We start from the raw sequence: 20,856 nt of genomic DNA on the forward strand, positions 1-20,856 counted from the left end.
TGTAATGCCACTGTAAATACACTGTAAAATATACTTTAAATACACTAAAATAAAGGCAACTACACTGTAAAAAAGAATGTAAATATACTGTAAAATAAACTGTAAAATATGCTGTGATTCCACTGTAAGTACACTGTAAATATACTGTAAAGTAAACTGTAAATACACTGTAAAATAAATGGCAACTTCACTGTAAAAAGAATGTAAATATACTGTAAAATAAATGGCAACTACACTGTAAAAAGAATGTAAATATACTGTAAAATAAACGCCAACTACACTGTAAAAAGAATGTAAATATACTGCATAATAAACTGTAAATACATGTACTGTAAACAGCGCAAAATAAACTGTTAATATAGTGTAAAATAAACTGCAACTACACTATAAATTATGCTGTAGTTCCACTGTAAATACACTGTAAAATTAAACTGTAAATACACTGTAAAACACACTGCAACTACAATGTAAAATATGTTGTAATTCCACTGTAAAATAAACTGTAAATATACTGTAAAATAAACTGTAAATACAGTGTAAAATGTACTGTTAACACTGCAAAATAAACTGTAAATATAGTGCAAAATAAACTGTAAATACACTGTAAAATAATCTAGAACAACAGGATCAACAACTCCTGTGTGCTGTGATGCTAAAATCACTGATTTTCTGAGTGATTTACAAACTTCAGTTATATTCTGAGACATTTTTCACCGTATTCTGACCATTTACAAACAAATCTACGACAGAAAACAATCCAACTTCATTTATGTCCACGAGACCGAGTCTGTGTGTACAGTGTGAGTGAGTGAGGCTGGACATAGCCCTGGACATAGCCCCGCCCCCTGGACATAGCCCCGCCCCCTGGACATAACCCCGCCCCCTGGACATGGAGGACAGACAGTGGATTCTGACAAGGATCTTCTTCATCAGACAATTAGAGCACAGTCATGTTTCAGGTGAACCATGAGACCAGCAGGGGGAGACAAACACCACAACAACATGGAAGAATCAGGTCACAGAAAGGCAGTTTAGACTTTAAAGGTTCCTGACGGAGAATTCAACCGACAACCTCAGCCTACAGACGGACAAATATATAGCTGCAACAACAGAAACATGAAAATATTCACATTTAAGAAGCTGAAAAATGACAGAAACGTGAAAATATTCACATTTAAGAAGCTGAAAAATGACAGAAACGTGAAAATATTCACATTTAAGAAGCTGAAAAATGACAGAAACGTGAAAATATTCACATTTAAGAAGCTGAAAAATGACAGAAACGTGAAAATATTCACATTTAAGAAGCTGAAAAATGACAGAAACGTGAAAATATTCACATTTAAGAAGCTGAAAAATGACAGAAACGTGAAAATATTCACATTTAAGAAGCTGAAAAATGACAGAAACGTGAAAATATTCACATTTAAGAAGCTGAAAAATGACAGAAACGTGAAAATATTCACATTTAAGAAGCTGAAAAATGACAGAAACGTGAAAATATTCACATTTAAGAAGCTGAAAAATGACAGAAACGTGAAAATATTCACATTTAAGAAGCTGAAAAATGACAGAAACGTGAAAATATTCACATTTAAGAAGCTGAAAAATGACAGAAACGTGAAAATATTCACATTTAAGAAGCTGAAAAATGACAGAAACGTGAAAATATTCACATTTAAGAAGCTTATTGAAGGAAAACTGATGCTCTGATCTTTATTTTCTCTATGGACTTTGGTGTGGGAGAGTGAGTGGTTTACTAACTTCTGTCTCACAGTGAAGATAAAGACATGAACGTACGTTTTTTTTCACTTCTCAAGTGAAGAACGTTAACTCGTTCTGTTGAGACATGTGCGGCGACGACAGCGCACTTTCCCACAAACTAACCACACCCACTTATACACACACACAAAAACATGACTTGCTTAAATGAAGCTCCGCCCCCGTGCTGTCTGTAAAGAGACCACACCTGTAGACAGGAGCAGGTTCTGACAGCTTCCTGATCCCTCAGAGAAGTGTTTCATCACACACACACCGCTGCCGCTGTGCCTGGTTCCCAGCAGCAGGGGGCGCTCACAGCAACCACATTAAGAACTGTCCCTGTTTATAAATTCTATATAACAGCAGTGTTGTTTTAAACCCCGCAGCAGTAATTACAGTCAGAACATATACTTTTCTAAAAACATGAAACTGTAGTTTTCTTTTGTTTCTTTTGTTGTTTGTTGTTTATTCTTTATTCTCACTGGGAAACTTCTACAACGTCATTTTGGTAAAAGCTGAAACTGCAGCTGTTCCCAAACCTTATATGGTCGTCATCTGAGAGGAGGAAACGCTGATGTTTTAACTTTCATCCACACACACACACACACACACACACACACAACACCACAGCTGCAACTGTGGATTATAATCCAGATTAATCAGCGATTTGTTAGTTTCTGTAATTTTTCAGCTTCTTAAATGTGAATATTTTCACGTTTCTGTCATTTTTCAGCATCTTAAATGTGAATATTTTCACGTTTCTGTCATTTTTCAGCTTCTTAAATGTGAATATTTTCACGTTTCTGTCATTTTTCAGCTTCTTAAATGTGAATATTTTCACCTTTCTGTCATTTTTCAGCTTCTTAAATGTGAATATTTTCGTGTTTCTGTCATTTTTCAGCTTCTTAAATGTGAACATTTTCACGTTTCTGTCATTTTTCAGCTTCTTAAATGTGAACATTTTCCAATTTCTGTCATTTTTCAGCTTCTTAAATGTGAATATTTTCACGTTTCTGTCGTTTTTCAGCTTCTTAAATGTGAATATTTTCACGTTTCTGTCATTTTTCAGCATCTTAAATGTGAATATTTTCACGTTTCTGTCATTTTTCAGCTTCTTAAATGTGAATATTTTCGTGTTTCTGTCATTTTTCAGCTTCTTAAATGTGAACATTTTCACGTTTCTGTCATTTTTCAGCTTCTTAAATGTGAACATTTTCCAATTTCTGTCATTTTTCAGCTTCTTAAATGTGAATATTTTCACTTTTCTGTCGTTTTTCAGCTTCTTAAATGTGAATATTTTCACTTTTCTGTCGTTTTTCAGCTTCTTAAATGTGAATATTTTCAAGTTTCTGTCATTTTTCAGCTTCTTAAATGTGAATATTTTCACGTTTCTGTCATTTTTCAGCTTCTTAAATGTGAATATTTTCACGTTTCTGTCATTTTTCAGCTTCTTAAATGTGAATATTTTCACGTTTCTGTCGTTTTTCAGCTTCTTAAATGTGAATATTTTCACGTTTTTGTCACTTTTCAGCTTCTTAAATGTGAATATTTTCACGTTTCTGTCATTTTTCAGCTTCTTAAATGTGAACATTTTCACGTTTCTGTCATTTTTCAGCTTCTTAAATGTGAACATTTTCCAATTTCTGTCATTTTTCAGCTTCTTAAATGTGAATATTTTCACGTTTCTGTCGTTTTTCAGCTTCTTAAATGTGAATATTTTCACGTTTCTGTCATTTTTCAGCATCTTAAATGTGAATATTTTCACGTTTCTGTCATTTTTCAGCTTCTTAAATGTGAATATTTTCGTGTTTCTGTCATTTTTCAGCTTCTTAAATGTGAACATTTTCACGTTTCTGTCATTTTTCAGCTTCTTAAATGTGAACATTTTCCAATTTCTGTCATTTTTCAGCTTCTTAAATGTGAATATTTTCACTTTTCTGTCGTTTTTCAGCTTCTTAAATGTGAATATTTTCACTTTTCTGTCGTTTTTCAGCTTCTTAAATGTGAATATTTTCGTGTTTCTGTCATTTTTCAGCTTCTTAAATGTGAATATTTTCACGTTTCTGTCATTTTTCAGCATCTTAAATGTGAATATTTTCACGTTTCTGTCATTTTTCAGCTTCTTAAATGTGAATATTTTCACGTTTCTGTCATTTTTCAGCTTCTTAAATGTGAATATTTTCACGTTTTTGTCACTTTTCAGCTTCTTAAATGTGAATATTTTCACGTTTCTGTCATTTTTCAGCTTCTTAAATGTGAATATTTTCACTTTTCAGCTTCTTAAATGTGAATATTTTCGTGTTTCTGTCATTTTTCAGCTTCTTAAATGTGAATATTTTCACGTTTCTGTCATTTTTCAGCTTCTTAAATGTGAGTATTTTCATGTTAAACAGACACAAAGTGTTACAGAGAGTAACATATCTCTGTTCTTACATCCAATAATACACTTTGTCTATTGAGTAGCAAACACAATGAGTGACACACACACACACACACACACACAGTGAGTGGACTTCCTCATAGAGGACGATGACGTTGTGATTATAATAGCAAACAGAAACAAGTGAAGTGTGCTCACAGACAATGAAACCAGTGTTTGACACAGAAACAGAGGCCACTGCTGAGAAAAGGCCTCAGGACTGAGTTCACACATGATTCATCGCGTTCAACAAAACAACGACATCATGAATGAAGGAATAACACCAGAGTCATGACTGTGTGTGTGTGTGTGTGTGTGTGTGTGTGTGTGTGTGTTCAGCAAACAAAGTCACACACTAGAAAAACCAACAAAACAAACAAGAAAACAAGACTAAGATTATTTCACGGCGACACATCACATCATTTGCACTTCTGTTATGAAGTACTGGACAGTGTTATCAGCACTGACTCTGCTGTGAGCGCCCCCTGCTGCTGAGAACCAGCGATTTTCGTCACTTGACAAAAGACTCGCCTGATAAGAAGAAGTCTACGATTATCTTTAAGAACGCGTTTCACGTCTTTATTTCACTGTTAGACAGACTTTAACAGCAGGAAACTGAAGTTTGTAAACCACTCACTCTCCCACACCAAAGTCCATAGAGAAAACCAGTGATTTTAACATCACAGAGACACAGGAGTTCACAGGAGTTGTTGATCCACTGCTGCCTCCATCACTAAGTTATAATGTCTGATTTGAATGAATTCAGCTTTTAAAATATTTACTTTAGACTTAACTCAGTGACACAAAGTGACCACACGAGGCAGCAGAGGACCAGCAGCTCCTGTGAGCTAAAATCGCTGGTTTTCTCTATGGGCTTTGGTGTGGGAGAGTGAGCGGTTTACAAACTTGACTTCTTGTTGTCATGCAGTCGTCGTCTAAACTGATCTGGTGTCAGAATGTCTTTCCACCGCACTGTGAACTGTCCCTTTAACCCTTAACCCGCTGACGCCACAGACCCAGTTTAACAGGATCGTCCAGCTCCACAGAGGAAATCCCACAGAGCTGCAGACAAACAGCAGCGAGCATCGGGATCCTCCGTCACCGCGGTTCAGAGGAAACGTTACCATGGCGACCCGGCGGAGGGAGTGTATGTGTGGGGTTACCATAGTGACGGCAGCACATGTGAGAGGGACCGCTGAGGATCGGTTACCTACCGTCTCACCAGCACACTGAGGGTCTTGTGGGAGCCCTTCACCAGGCAAATGGCCTCCTGTCTGTAGCCGCTCAGCGGAATCTGGTTGATGTTGACGAGCTCGTCTCCAACCTGGAGACACACGGAGGCCGCTTTGCTGCCGTCCTCCACCTGCAGCACAAACACAAGCAGACGAGTCAGCTGACAGTGGAGTCTTAAAGACAGGCAAATAGAATACATTCACATTTAAGAAGCTGAAAAATGACAGAAACATGAAAATATTCACATTTAAGAAGCTGAAAAAATGACAGAAACATGAAAATATTCACATTTAAGTAGCTGAAAAATGACAGAAACGAAAATATTCACATTTAAGAAGCTGAAAAATGACAAAAACATGAAAATATTCACATTTAAGAAGCTGAAAAATGACAAAAACATGAAAATATTCACATTTAAGAAGCTGAAAAATGACAGAAACGTGAAAATATTCACATTTAAGAAGCTGAAAAATGACAGAAACGTGAAAATATTCACATTTAAGAAGCTGAAAATGACAGAAACGTGAAAATATTCACATTTAAGAAGCTGAAAAATGACAGAAACGTGAAAATATTCACATTTAAGAAGCTGAAAAATGACAGAAACACGAAAATATTCACAATTAAGAAGATGAAAAATGACAGAAACACGAAAATATTCACAATTAAGAAGATGAAAAATGACAGAAACACGAAAATATTCACATTTAAGAGGCTGAAAAATGACAGAAACGTGAAAATATTCACATTTAAGAAGCTGAAAAATGACAGAAACGTGAAAATATTCACATTTAAGAAGCTGAAAAATGACAGAACGTGAAAATATTCACATTTAAGAAGCTGAAAAATGACAGAAACGTGAAAATATTCACATTTAAGAAGCTGAAAAATGACAGAAACGTGAAAATATTCACATTTAAGAAGCTGAAAAATGACAGAAACGTGAAAATATTCACATTTAAGAAGCTGAAAAATGACAGAAACGTGAAAATATTCACATTTAAGAAGCTGAAAAATGACAGAAACGTGAAAATATTCACATTTAAGAAGCTGAAAAATGACAGAAACATGAAAATATTCACATTTAAGTAGCTGAAAAATGACAGAAACGAAAATATTCACATTTAAGAAGCTGAAAAATGACAAAAACATGAAAATATTCACATTTAAGAAGCTGAAAAATGACAAAAACATGAAAATATTCACATTTAAGAAGCTGAAAAATGACAGAAACGTGAAAATATTCACATTTAAGAAGCTGAAAAATGACAGAAACGTGAAAATATTCACATTTAAGAAGCTGAAAAATGACAGAAACGTGAAAATATTCACATTTAAGAAGCTGAAAAATGACAGAAACGTGAAAATATTCACATTTAAGAAGCTGAAAAATGACAGAAACACGAAAATATTCACAATTAAGAAGATGAAAAATGACAGAAACACGAAAATATTCACAATTAAGAAGATGAAAAATGACAGAAACACGAAAATATTCACATTTAAGAGGCTGAAAAATGACAGAAACGTGAAAATATTCACATTTAAGAAGCTGAAAAATGACAGAAACGTGAAAATATTCACATTTAAGAAGCTGAAAAATGACAGAAACGTGAAAATATTCACATTTAAGAAGCTGAAAAATGACAGAAACGTGAAAATATTCACATTTAAGAAGCTGAAAAATGACAGAAACGTGAAAATATTCACATTTAAGAAGCTGAAAAATGACAGAAACGTGAAAATATTCACATTTAAGAAGCTGAAAAATGACAGAAACGTGAAAATATTCACATTTAAGAAGCTGAAAAATGACAGAAACTTGAAAATATTCACATTTAAGAAGCTGAAAAATGACCGAAACACGAAAATATTCACATTTAAGAAGCTGAAAAATGACAAAAACATGAAAATATTCACATTTAAGAAGCTAAAAAATGACAAAAACATGAAAATATTCACATTTAAGAAGCTGAAAAATGACAGAAACGTGAAAATATTCACATTTAAGAAGCTGAAAAATGACAGAAACATGAAAATATTCACATTTAAGAAGCTGAAAAATGACAGAATAATGAAAATATTCACATTTAAGAAGCTGAAAAATGACCGAAACACGAAAATATTCACATTTAAGAAGCTGAAAAATGACAGAAACATGAAAATATTCACATTTAAGAAGCTGAATAATGACAAAAACATGAAAATATTCACATTTAAGAAGCTAAAAAATGACAAAAACATGAAAATATTCACATTTAAGAAGCTGAAAAATGACAGAAACGTGAAAATATTCACATTTAAGAAGATGAAAAATGACAGAAAGTAGAAAATATTCACATTTAAGAAGCTGAAAAATGACAGAAACGTGAAAATATTCACATTTAAGAAGCTGAAAAATGACAGAAACGTGAAAATATTCACATTTAAGAAGCTGAAAAATGACAGAAACGTGAAAATATTCACATTTAAGAAGCTGAAAAATGACAGAAACGTGAAAATATTCACATTTAAGAAGCTGAAAACAGGAAACTGAGTGGTTTACAAAAAGTCTGTCCAACAGTGAAATAAAGACGTGAACGTGTTCTTAAGATAAATTTAACTTAAACTGAAGTTGGTTTTATGAGGTGAGACTTTTGTTGAGCGGCTAAATCTGTTTTTCTTCACTCAAACAACCCTCATCAAACCCCATAGAGAAAATCAGCGATTCTAGCTTGTGGGGGACACAGGAGCGACCGGACTTCTGCTGCCTCGTGTGGACAGTTTGAGTCATTGAAATCAATCAAGCCAAAGGTTTTTTTAATGCCGAATTTTGCAGAATAAGACATTGTAAATTAGTGATGGAGGCAGCAGTGAATCAACAACTCCTGTGAACTCCTGTGTCTCTGTGATGTTAAAATCACTGGTTTTCTCTATTGGCTTTGGTGTGGGAGAGTGAGTGGTTTACAAATGTCAGATTAGCAAGATGAAGTCATGAAAACAATCAGTCAGAGTGTTTTTCAGAGGCCATTTTCAGAGTTTACAGCAGGTTTTTACAATCTTCACAAACTCTGTCCTCACTCTGACTCAACACTTGGCACATTAACGCGGCGGCGAGGAGTCGAGCTCTGCAGCCGATTATCAGCTGGACCTGAGAGCGCGGCTGCACCATGACTCCACCGCTGAGGTATGTGTACATTTACACATCATTATGTCTTATAAGGCCTTTTCTCCCTCAGCACAGAACACCAGGAGGTGAAGCCGGGTCGAGGCTTCCTGCAGGTTTTCTGTTTACGACCGCTGGCCTCGTTCCTGACGTGGTCCTGATATGGAAGTGTGTTTTTGTGGAGACGGTGAATCACTGTACGATACTTTTACTGTACGTCCACAATCTGGACATAAAAACACAGCTTCAGCTTCTTAAATGTGAATATTTTCATGTTTTTGTCATTTTTCAGCTTCTTAAATGTGAATATTTTCATATTTCTGTCATTTTTCAGCTTCTTAAATGTGAATATTTTCATGTTTTTGTCATTTTTCAGCTTCTTAAATGTGAATGTTTTCTACTTTCTGTCGTTTTTCAGCTTCTTAAATGTGAATATTTTCTACTTTCTGTCGTTTTTCAGCTTCTTAAATGTGAATATTTTCATGTTTCTGTCATTTTTCAGCTTCTTTAATGTGAATATTTTCTTGTTTCTATCATTTTTCAGCTTCTTATATGTGAATAATTGTGGATAATTGATTAATCTGTGTTTTATCTCGTTTTTCAGCTGAGTTTCTTTGCTCCTTAGAGCAAAACCAGACACTTAGAAGATCATCACGTCAAGTTTTTGCAGAAACACCGATCAACATAATTTTCCATCGTTTTATGCAGCGTTCATTTCGTTAATGAAAGGATGGAAAAACGTTGACTAAGGGCTAATAAACCCACAGAGACGTTTGTTTTCGCGGCGTACACGAGGTCGCGGGGTTCGACGCAGCACAGGACGCTGGTGTCGGCAGGAAAAATAAAAAGAGACACATTCCTTGGTCTCAACGCCACCACATCCTTCCCGTCGTGTCCCACAGAGAGACGTGGATGTGTGAGAAGCTGCTGCAGGATGGCTGCTCGCCCACTGATTACGTTCAGGAGGAAGACGCTAAACAAAGGATAAGCGTATATACGCGGTGCATCATCTCCAGCCGCCGTGCTGTTAGTTATTGTGAATGTGCCTTTATTTGGCCCCTAAAAGCTGTTGTTTCCAAATTGAATATTTTCATATGGACATCTTCAGGCCTGTCATCAATCCTAGCAAGTTTGGTTCAAATCGGACCAGGATTCCAAAAGTTGTAACAGTTTGAATTTTTGTCGCAAAAATCCAACTTTGCAAAATCTCAAAGAAACTTTTCTTTGTATGTTTTCTGTCGCCACCAGGAGGCGCTGTGTTCAAAATTGACTGTTTCTTCATAGTCGTCCTCAGCAACTACCCAGCATCACTCATAGCAAGTTTGGTTCAGATCGGACGTTCCGAGCAAGTTTGGTACATATCAGACCAGGATTCGCAAATTTGTAACAGTTTGTATTTTTGTCGCAAAAATCCCGACTTTGCGTCGTTGCCACGGCAACCACCGTTAACGATTTGTCATCGTATTCAACACACATCATCTACCATGTGTTTCGAGTGTTTTCACAAATTTTGAGTTGGATACGATGAAATTTCTTTTTTGTATGTTTTCTGTCACCACTAGGAGGCCTTGTTGTCAAAATTGACCGTTTTGTCATAGTCGTCTTCAGCAACGACCGATCATCACTCATAGAAAGTTTGGTCCGGATTGGACCTTCCATCATAAAGTGATAAGAGTTTCGCTGTCTGCAGCGAAAAATCAAAATTTTCGCCAACTTTGTCGCCCATATCTTGTGCACCATGCAATATTTTTTTTAAAACTTTAAATTTATTCCAATCCCCAACTGGTCCACAGCGACCTCACCAAGCTTGAATGTGATTGCTTGAAAAATGTAGGACTAGATCGATTTTGTAGCATTGGTGCAAATTGAAAAAATTTCAAGACAATTCTGTCTGCTGTCAACAGGGGGCACTGTTTTAGAAATTGAATATTTTTATATAGACATCTTCAGGGCGGGCCCGTCATCAATCCTTGCAAGTTTGGTACATATCAGACCATGATTCCCAAATTTGTAACAGTTTGTATTTTTGTCGCAAAAATTCCGACTTTGCGTCGTTGCCATGGCAACACCGTTAAACGATTTGCCATCATATTCAACACACATCATCTACCATGTGTTTCGAGTGTTTTCACTAATTTTGAGTTGGATACGATGAAATTTCCTTTTTTTATGTTTTCTGTCACCGCCAGGAGTTGCTGTTGTCAAAATTGACCGTTTCGTCATTGTCGTCTTCAGCAACGACCAATCATCACTCATAGCAAGTTTGGTTCGGATTGAAACTTCAATCGTAAAGTTATAAGAGTTTCGTTGTCTGCGGTGGAAAATCCTAATTTTCAGCAACTACCGATTTTGTAGCATTGGTGCAAATTCGCCTAAAACGCCTCTGTTTTCGCATTCAATCCAAAATGGCGGCCTTCCTGTAGGATTCACTGGACACGTCGTCTTTTATTTACAGCCCGACCTAATGAACGTGTGCGCCAAATTTTGGTTCATGTACGTTAAACCCGACAGCAGGTGACCTACTAGCACTCTTTTTTTTTTGCGTCAGTTTAGCTCCTCCCACTTCCAATTTTCCACGCCTTTTCACCGAACCTTTTAATGGCGTAAATTTTCACCAGGATTGACGCGGTCGCATAAAAAAAAGTGTGAGTTTTTCATCTGTAGCTCGAGGCGACAGATATTTTAACGTCATTTGTTGATCTTCAAAACACAACAGAGCTTTAATGACGGTGAAAACATAAAGACACGCCCCCTAAAGGACACTTCCTTCTTCCATTGTTACGTATTTCTCACATGTAAGTGATTTATGTGTTGAGTTAGCAGCCGAGGGCTCAGAGTTCACAGCCTCAGACAGGTTAGGGAAGTCAGAAAGTACATATTTGGTCTCTTAAGTCAATTTGGTGACAATAATGAGCTTTTTCTTTCCCACGTTTAAAGCATCGTTGCTCTGTACTCGTCGATTGCTGGAGAGTTTTAAAAAAATATATATCTTTCCTTGAAATAAAAATGTTTTCACGACTTCATTTTACGCTCAACGGGAAAGTGAAGTTTGTAAACCGCTCACTCTCCCACACCAAAGCCCATAGAGAAAATCAGTGATTTTAACATCACAGGGACACAGGAGCTGCTGGTCTACTGCTGCCTCGTGTGGTCACTTTGTGTCACTGTGGTAAGTGTAAATGAAATATTTTAAAAGCAGAATTCATTAAAATAAGACATTGTAAGTTAGTGATGGAGGCAGCAGTGGATCAACAACTCCTGTGAACTCCTGTGTCTCTGTGATGTTAAAATCACTGGTTCACTCTATGGACTTTGGTGTGGGAGAGTGAGTGACTTTGGTGTGGGAGAGTGAGTGGCTTACAAACTTCAGTTTCCTGTTGGAAAAGTCTTGTCTCAAAGTGAAGATAAAGACGTGAACATGTTCTTCAGACATCGTAGACTTAAACTATCCTAGATTTTGTCAGGTCACACTGTTTCTCAGCAGCAGGGGGCGCTCACAGCACAGTTGGCGCAAAAAGAACGTGAACCACCCTTTAGGACGACATGCATGACGATAAAAATGATGCAATTTCTCACATTAACATCATCCGCTGTGTTTGGGATTATTTATCACGGGATTATCGCATTTGAATCGACAACGGCGGCTTTTTTTTTGGCACTAATTTATGTCGTAATATTTTTTTTAAAAGTGAAGTAAGTAGTTTATAGTGACATCTAGAGGAGGGGCTGAAATTTACAACAAAGAACTGCTCCTCTGCTCACCCCCTCCCTTCCCTGAGCGCTACGGTGTCCTCAACCAGTCAAATGTCGTCCTCGTCGTCTTTCTCCGTGTGAGTGAGAGAGGGCGAGGGAGAGGGCGAGGGAGAGAGGGCGAGGGAGAGAGGGAGAGAGGGAGAGAGGGGGAGAGAGAGGGCGAGGGAGAGGGAGAGAGAGAGAGGGCGAGGGAGAGGGAGAGAGGGCGAGAGAGAGGGAGAGAGGGCGAGAGAGAGGGAGAGGGAGAGAGAGAGAGGGCGAGGGAGAGGGTGAGGGAGAGGGAGAGGGAGAGAGGGCGAGGGAGAGGATGAGGGAGAGAGGGAGAGAGGGGGAGAGAGAGGGCGAGGGAGAGGGAGAGAGAGAGAGGGCAAGGGAGAGGGAGAGGGAGAGAGGGCGAGAGAGAGAGAGGGCGAGGGAGAGAGAGAGAGGGCGAGGGAGAGAGGGAGAGGGAGAGAGAGAGAGGGCGAGAGAGAGAGGGCGAGGGAGAGAGAGAGAGGGCGAGGGAGAGAGGGCAAGGGAGAGGGAGAGAGAGAGAGGGCGAGGGAGAGAGCGAGGGAGAGAGGGAGAGAGAGAGGGCGAGAGAGAGAGGGCGAGGGAGAGGGAGAGAGAGAGAGGGTGAGAGAGAGAGGGAGAGGGCGAGGGAGAGGGAGAGAGGGCGAGGGAGAGGGGGAGAGGGCGAGGGAGAGAGGGAGAGGGAGAGAGGGCGAGAGAGAGGGTGAGAGGGCGAGGGAGAGGGAGAGAGGGCGAGAGAGAGGGAGAGAGGGCGAGGGCAAAGGAGAGGGCGAGGGAGAGAAGGAGAGAGCGAGGGCGAGAGGGCGAGAGAGAGGGAGAGAGGGCGAAGGAGAGAGGGCGAGGGAGAGAGGGATGGGTGGAGGGAGAGAGAGAGGGCGAGAGGGAGAGGGCGAGAAAGAGAGAGAGGGCGAGCTACCTCGGCCGTAGCAGATGAAGCAGAGAGAGAGAGGAGGCGGGACTTCCTCTACAAGTAAAGAGACTCTTGATTTGTTCTCTCATGTTTGTCCTTACAGGCTCCAGTAGAAACATGGCGTCTCTCTGCTAACAGTGTCTATGCAACCACGGCCCGTGACCATGTTATTTTACATGACTTTTTGAAATACTACGAAAATGAAACAAAAACTATTATACAGCGACTAGACAATGCAGGAGCACATAATATGTATAAAAAAGTGGATTTTGAGTTATATAAACACATAAATACTACACAGTGTCCCTTTAAGTCGTAATAAAATAAGTCCTCACATCTCAACGTTAGCAGGAAGCTGTAATAACATTAGCACCAGACACAAACACAGTAGTATGAAGTCTGACGGTGAACATTATTACCAATAATCCGTCTGTATTTCCACTAAATCCAGTATCCACAGCCTCTATCTCATCTTCTGAGAAATAATACTGTAAATAAATACTGTTATTCTTCCCTCACATAATCTCACCCAGCTGTGTTGGGTAAAACGGGATTATTGTTACTTTAAGGAGACTTTAAATCCACGAAGACCTTGAACATAACCCGAGTTATGTGCGGAATGTGGAGAATTTTAATCAGATCCAGGAGAAAATTCATTTCGCTGCTCTCTCGTCGACTCCAGGCACCTTTCTTTCTTTTTTTATTATTATTCCTGGATTTTTCTTCACGAGTTCCTTTGACCTCCTTCAACTTCACCTCGTGTTGTTTTTATGTCAAAATATTCTAACGCTTTAAAACAACAACTACGACAAAGGAAACAGCCGTTTCTTTTCTGCTAACTGCTTAAAGGGACAGTTCAGGGTTTGTTGTTTGTTTTTTTTGTTCCAGTAGAGAAGACGGAAACGCTAACGTATCCTGGGTTAGCGACGGTTAGCAATCAAAATGCTATCTGTGTTATTCAGCAACAAATCCACGTCAGTTTAAGTCTACGATATCTTTAAGAACTCAGTACAATATTATCACGATATTTAAGTCACGGTACAATATTATCGCGATAATTATCACGATATTTAAGTCACGGTACAATATTATCATGATATTTAACTCGCGATACAATATTATCACGATATTTAAGTCACGGTACAATATTATCATATATTTAACTCGCGATACAATATTATCACGATATTTAAGTCACGGTACAATATTATCATGATATTTAACTCGCGATACAATATTATCACGATATTTAAGTCACGGTACAATATTATCGCGATAATTATCACGATATTTAAGTCACGGTACAATATTATCATGATATTTAACTCGCGATACAATATTATCACAATATTTAAGTCACGGTACAATATTATCGCGATATTTAAGTCACGATACAATATCATCATGATATTTAGGTCACGATACAACATTGTCGAGATATTTGTGTCATGATATTGAAGTCGTGATACAATATTATCACGATACTTTAGTCACGATACAACATTATCACGATAATTGTCAAGATATTTAAGTCACGTTACAATATAATCAAAATACTCACGTCACAATACGATATTATCACGATATTTAAGTCAAAATACAATATTATCCCGATATTTAATTCACGATACAATATCATCACGATATTTAAGTCACGATACAACATTGTGACGATATTTGTGTCACGATATTTAAGTCACAATACAATATTGTCATGATATTTAAGTCGTGATACAATATCACAATACATTATCACGAATATTATCCCGATATTTAATTCACGATACAATATCATCACGATACTTAAGTCACGATACAACATTATCACGATAATTGTCACAATACAATATTTTCGCAATATTTAAGTCACGATACAATATTATCACGATACTTAAGTCACGATACAATATCATCACGATATTTAAGTCACGATACAATATTATCACGATATTTAGGTCACGATACAATATAATCACGATAATTGTCACGATATTTAAGTCACGATACAATATAATCGCGATATTTAAGTAACGATACAATATCATGATATTTAAGTCACGATACAACATTGTCACGATATTTGTGTCACGATATTGAAGTCACGATACAATATTATCACGATACTTAAGTCACGATACAACATTATCACGATAATTGTCACGATACAATATTATCGCGCTATTTAAGTCACAATACAATATCATCACGATATTTAAGTCATGATACAACATTATCAAGATATTTAAGTCACGATACAATATCACGATAATTGTCACTATATTTAAGTCACCATACAATATCATCATGACATTTAAGTCACGATACAACATTGTCACGATATTTGTGTCACGATATTGAAGTCGTGATACAATATTATCACGATACTTAAGTCACGATACAACATTATCACGATACTTAAGTCACGATACAATATCATCATGATATTTAAGTCACGATAATTATGTCACGATATTTAAGTCGTGATACAGTATCACAATACTTGTCACGATACATTATCACGATAATCGTCACAATATTTAAGTCACGATACAATATTATCGCGATATTCAAGTCACGATACAACATTATCACGATATGCAAGTCACAAAACAATATCATCACGATATGATATCATCACGATATTTAAGTCACGATACAATATCATCACGATACAATATCATCACGATATGATATCATCACGATACAATGTTATCACCATATTTAAGTCACGATGATATCACGGTATTACAGATACGACGCAACATTATCACGTTATTTAAGTCACAATACAATTGCGATATTCATACCCATTCAAACGCCGCAACATGGGCTTAAGTCTTTGCTGAAGGGCACACACAGACAAACGGAGCCAGGAACTGAACCCACAACCTACCAGAATTGAAAGACACCGGGTCCTACCACTGAGCCACCATGGCTCAAGAATTACTAACACTTTAAGACTTTGACTTCCAGTAATGTTATTAAAAAGTGACTTCAACTTCTCCCAAAGTCATTATCTGGTCACATACTTGTACTTTAAGGTACTTCATACAAAGACTGTGAGGAGTACACGACTCTGTGTGTTTGGACTTTGGACACCGGAGTTTGGGTCGATTCAGACAAACTGTGACGACGCTCCGGAGTGTGAACTTCACCAGCGAGGTCTGGACTGGTCAATGATTTACACAGTAAACACAGACGCTTCCTCTCACTGCGCACAAACACATCAGGATATTTATATTTCTGTACGTCTGTGGGCGTCACGTCTTATACAATATATAAATAATCTGTGTATATGTTGACTTTATATCCTGATATATGTGGATATGAACCTGCACACGGGCTGTTTCTCTGGACTCATGACAATACACTGTAAATTACACTGTAACTTACACTGTAGAATACACTGTAAAATACACTGTAGAATACACTGTAACCTACACTGTAAAAACACTGTAGAATACACTGTAAACACACTGTAAAAACACTGTAAAAACACTGTAAACACACTGTAAAATACAATGTTAATTACAATGTAAAATACACTGTAAACACACTGTAAAATACACTGCAAATTACACTGTAAATACACTGTAAATACACTGTAAATAAACGGTATATATACTGTAAAAACACTGTAAATTACACTGCAAATACAATGTAACCTACACTGTAAAATACGCTGTAAAAGCATTATAATACACTGTAAAATACATTGTAAATTACACTGTAATATACATTGTAAATTACAATGTAAAATACACTGTAAACACACCGTAAAATACACTGCGACTTACAGTGTAAATACGTGGTAAATTACAGTGTAAAAACATTGTAAATACAATGTAAACAAAATGCAGTGTTCACACCTGTGCTATTAACGCTGCATGTGTGTGTGTGTGTGTGTCCGTGTGTTGCTCACCTTGGTTATGAGCAGAGGTTCTCTGTGTTCCAGTCCACCTCTGAGTGTAAACCCCCACGGTGCTCCCCCAGACAGAAAGACCTCCACCAGCTTCCAGCCGTCAGCGTCTCTGCTCCGCTGATCCGCCGCGTGTGACGGCTGCCAAACACTTCCTGTGTCTGTGTAGTGGAAATCATTCCTGTATCCATCCGAGTCCATGGCACTGTGTTTGATGCAGAACGTACCGCAGCGTCAAAAACACGTTCTAACATGTTCTAACATGTTCTACAGTCGCTGGTCGCATCAAAATCAAAGGAAAACACGATATTATCACAATATTTAAGTAACAATATCCACATTATCACAACATTCAAGTCACAATACGATATTATCACCATGTTAAAGTCACAATATTCGAGTCACGGTACGATATTATCACGATATTTAACTCGCAATACGATATTATCACGATATTTAAGTCACGATACGATATTATCACGATATTTAAGTCACAATACGATATTATCACAATATTTAAGTCACGATACGATATTATCACGATATTTAAGTCACGATACGATATTATCACAATATTTAAGTCACGATACGATATTATCACAATATTTAAGTCACGATACGATATTATCACGATATTTAAGTCACGATACGATATTATCACGATATTGAAGTCACAATACGATATTATCACGATATTTAAGTCACGATACGATATTATCACAATATTTAAGTAACAATATCCACATTATCACAACATTCAAGTCACAATACGATATTATCACCATGTTAAAGTCACAATATTCGAGTCACGGTACGATATTATCACGATATTTAACTCGCAATACGATATTATCACGATATTTAAGTCACGATACGATATTATCACGATATTTAAGTCGCAATACGATATTATCACGATATTTAAGTCACGATACGATATTATCACAATATTTAAGTCGCAATACGATATTATCACGATATTTAAGTCATGATACAGCATTATCGTGATTATTTAAGTCACGATACAATATCATCACGATATTTAAGTCACGATACGATATCATCACGATAATTAAGTCACAATATGATATTATCACAATATTTAAGACACAATATATTATCACGATATTTAACTCACGATACAATATTATCACGATATTTAAGTCACTATACGATATTATCATAATATTTAAGTGACAATACAATATTATCACGATATTTACGTCACAATACGATATTATCACGATATTTAACTCACAATAGATATTATCATGATATTTAAATCACAATACAATATTATCACAACATTAATGTCATGATATGATACGTTATTATCACAATATTTAAGTCACGATACAATATCATCACGTTATTTAAGTCACAATACAATATCATCACGATATTTAAGTCACGATATAACATTATCGCGATATTTGTGTCACAATATTTAAATCACGATACAAAATCACAATATTTAAGTCACGATACAATATCATCACGTTATTTAAGTCACGGTACAATATCATCACGATATTTAAGTCACGATACAACATTATCACGATATTTAAGTCAGAATACAATAGAATCACAATATTTAAGTCACAATAAGATATCATAGCGATATTCAAGTCACCATTTGATTTTAACGTACTATTTCAGTCACAACACATTATCATCAAATTTAAATCAGTAAGATATGACGATATTTAATATTATCAAGCTAAAATATTGAGCACAAAGTGCGCTCAAATTATATCGGAGTTTAAAAGTCGTAACTCAAACTCGGAGGTGACAACACTCCGAGTTTGAGTCAGAAAGAAAAACCTGGACGTAAATATATCTTAGGCTAGCTCCTCTACGTGGTATTCTACGCACAAAAACGGCGTAGCGACATCTTTACGGACAAAACTTTACAGTGCGACGAGTAAGTGAATTAGTGCGAAACAATCATTACGGTAAAAGTTGCAGATTGTTTGTTAGTGGCAGCCATCTTGGAATGCGTGAGGTTTCTCCGAATTCTGTTATCCGAGTGAATCGCAAAAACAGAAAGTCATTCATATTTTATGAACGTGAAAATACTTTCGTGTATACGCTCGTTCCAGTTGTCGTCAGAAGTCGGATTGTTTTTTTTCCGTCGCTCGCATGAAACATTAACGTCTTTCGGTTTTTGCGATTAACTGGACAAATTAAAATCCACCAGTCAATTTATAATATTTGTTTGTTTTATCACGATGAAGCGCGTGCTTTAAAAAAAAAATAATGATAATGATAATAATTTATCGCGATACGCGATCACATCGTACACGGTCCCGTCACCGTTTGTCTCGCGGCGTTACGCGCGTACACGTGTCAGCGATCGTTAAACATGAACAAAACACCGACGCACAACACCGCGGAAACCATCTTTGTCGATGAAGTCTCTGAACTCGGCCCGAGTCGAGCCGAGTCGAGCCGAGTTCAGCCGACTGTCGCTCACACAGGTAACGTAGCGAAAACGGGCGCTAATTCAAAGATAACGACGCGTTTATCCCCAGTGAGACGTCAATAAAGTCGTAAAATAAAACATGTGCGTGTTTTAAAGAGCGTAAACACGGGACTTCACCTGTACGTTCAACTCCTGGATGAACCGGTGACGACGACGGTCACCGAAGCCGATTCTTCTCCTCCTTCGTCGGTGTAGCAGCAGCAGCTTTTACCCGACACTCATACTTCTCCTTCTCCTTCTTCTTCTCCTTCTTCTTCTTCTTCACTTTTATTGTTCACTTTGTAAATAAACCCTCCCTTTTTAAAGCCGTGTGCTCGTTAACGACATGTTCCGTGTGCTGGAGCTGAAGTTTGTGGTGAACTTCCGGCGGCTTTAGTTGTTGTTTGTGCCTGAGGCTCAGAGTCACCACTAACGAGCTAACAGGCTAACAGGCTAACACACACACACACACACACGACCGGGATCATCCATGGAATAACGAGGGGAGCGACACACGGCGACACAGCGACATCTAGCGACGGAGAGCGGGAGCTGCAACCCTTTCCCCGTAGTTTCTGGAAGGATGTACACCGACTAACTAACTGACTGACTGAATAACTAACCAACCAACTAACTAACTTACTAACTAACTCACTGACTAACTGACTGACCGACTAACGCGGTGTTTCCTAACCCCGGTCCTCAGTGAACTCTGCCCTGCCATGTTTTACATGTTGCCTTGCTCCAAAAACACCTGGTTCACATGAATCGTCAGCTCGTCGAAGCTTGATAACGAACTTTTTTTTTTTCAAATAATTTTATGTACAAAAAACTTTTGTAAAAAAAAAAAAAAAAATGGTTTCAACCTTGGTCTTTAAAAAAAAAAAATATATATATATATTTTAATTTTGGTCTTTTTTCTCTTCTTTTTTTGTAAAAAAATTAATGTTTCAACTTTTGTCTTTAAAAAAAAAAATTCTACTTTTGTCATAAACAACATAAACAATACAAACAAACAACACAAATAAACACAAACAAACAAACATAAACAACACAAATAAACACAAACAAACAAACATAAACAACACAAACAAACATAAACAACATAAACACAAACAACATAAACACAAACAAACATAAACAACACAAACAAACATGAACACAAACAAACACAAACAAACAAACAACATAAACACAAACAAACAAACAACACAAACAAACATGAACACAAACATAAACA

The 20,856-nt window shown here is 37.2% G+C and overlaps 1 protein-coding gene across 1 annotated transcript in view; it reads right to left on the reverse strand.

Annotated features, from left to right (window-relative positions):
* Nucleotides 1–19,873, reverse strand: part of shroom2a (shroom family member 2a) — a gene marked incomplete at its 3' end in the record, with an annotated part of 47,170 nt that extends 27,297 nt beyond the window's left edge. Inside the window, exons 1-3 of the mRNA XM_083888345.1 lie at nucleotides 19,755–19,873; nucleotides 17,156–17,357; nucleotides 5,395–5,543 (exon numbers count right to left, since the gene is read on the reverse strand). Coding sequence (XP_083744471.1) covers nucleotides 5,395–5,543; nucleotides 17,156–17,353 — 347 coding nt within the window. The 5' untranslated portion in view covers nucleotides 17,354–17,357; nucleotides 19,755–19,873. The remainder of the gene's footprint in view (nucleotides 1–5,394; nucleotides 5,544–17,155; nucleotides 17,358–19,754) is intronic.
* Between the last annotated feature and the right edge of the window lie 983 nt (nucleotides 19,874–20,856).

Source organism: Microchirus variegatus (genome assembly GCF_963457635.1).
Source record: "Microchirus variegatus genome assembly, chromosome: 4".
Taxonomy (NCBI): Eukaryota; Metazoa; Chordata; class Actinopteri; order Pleuronectiformes; family Soleidae; genus Microchirus; species Microchirus variegatus.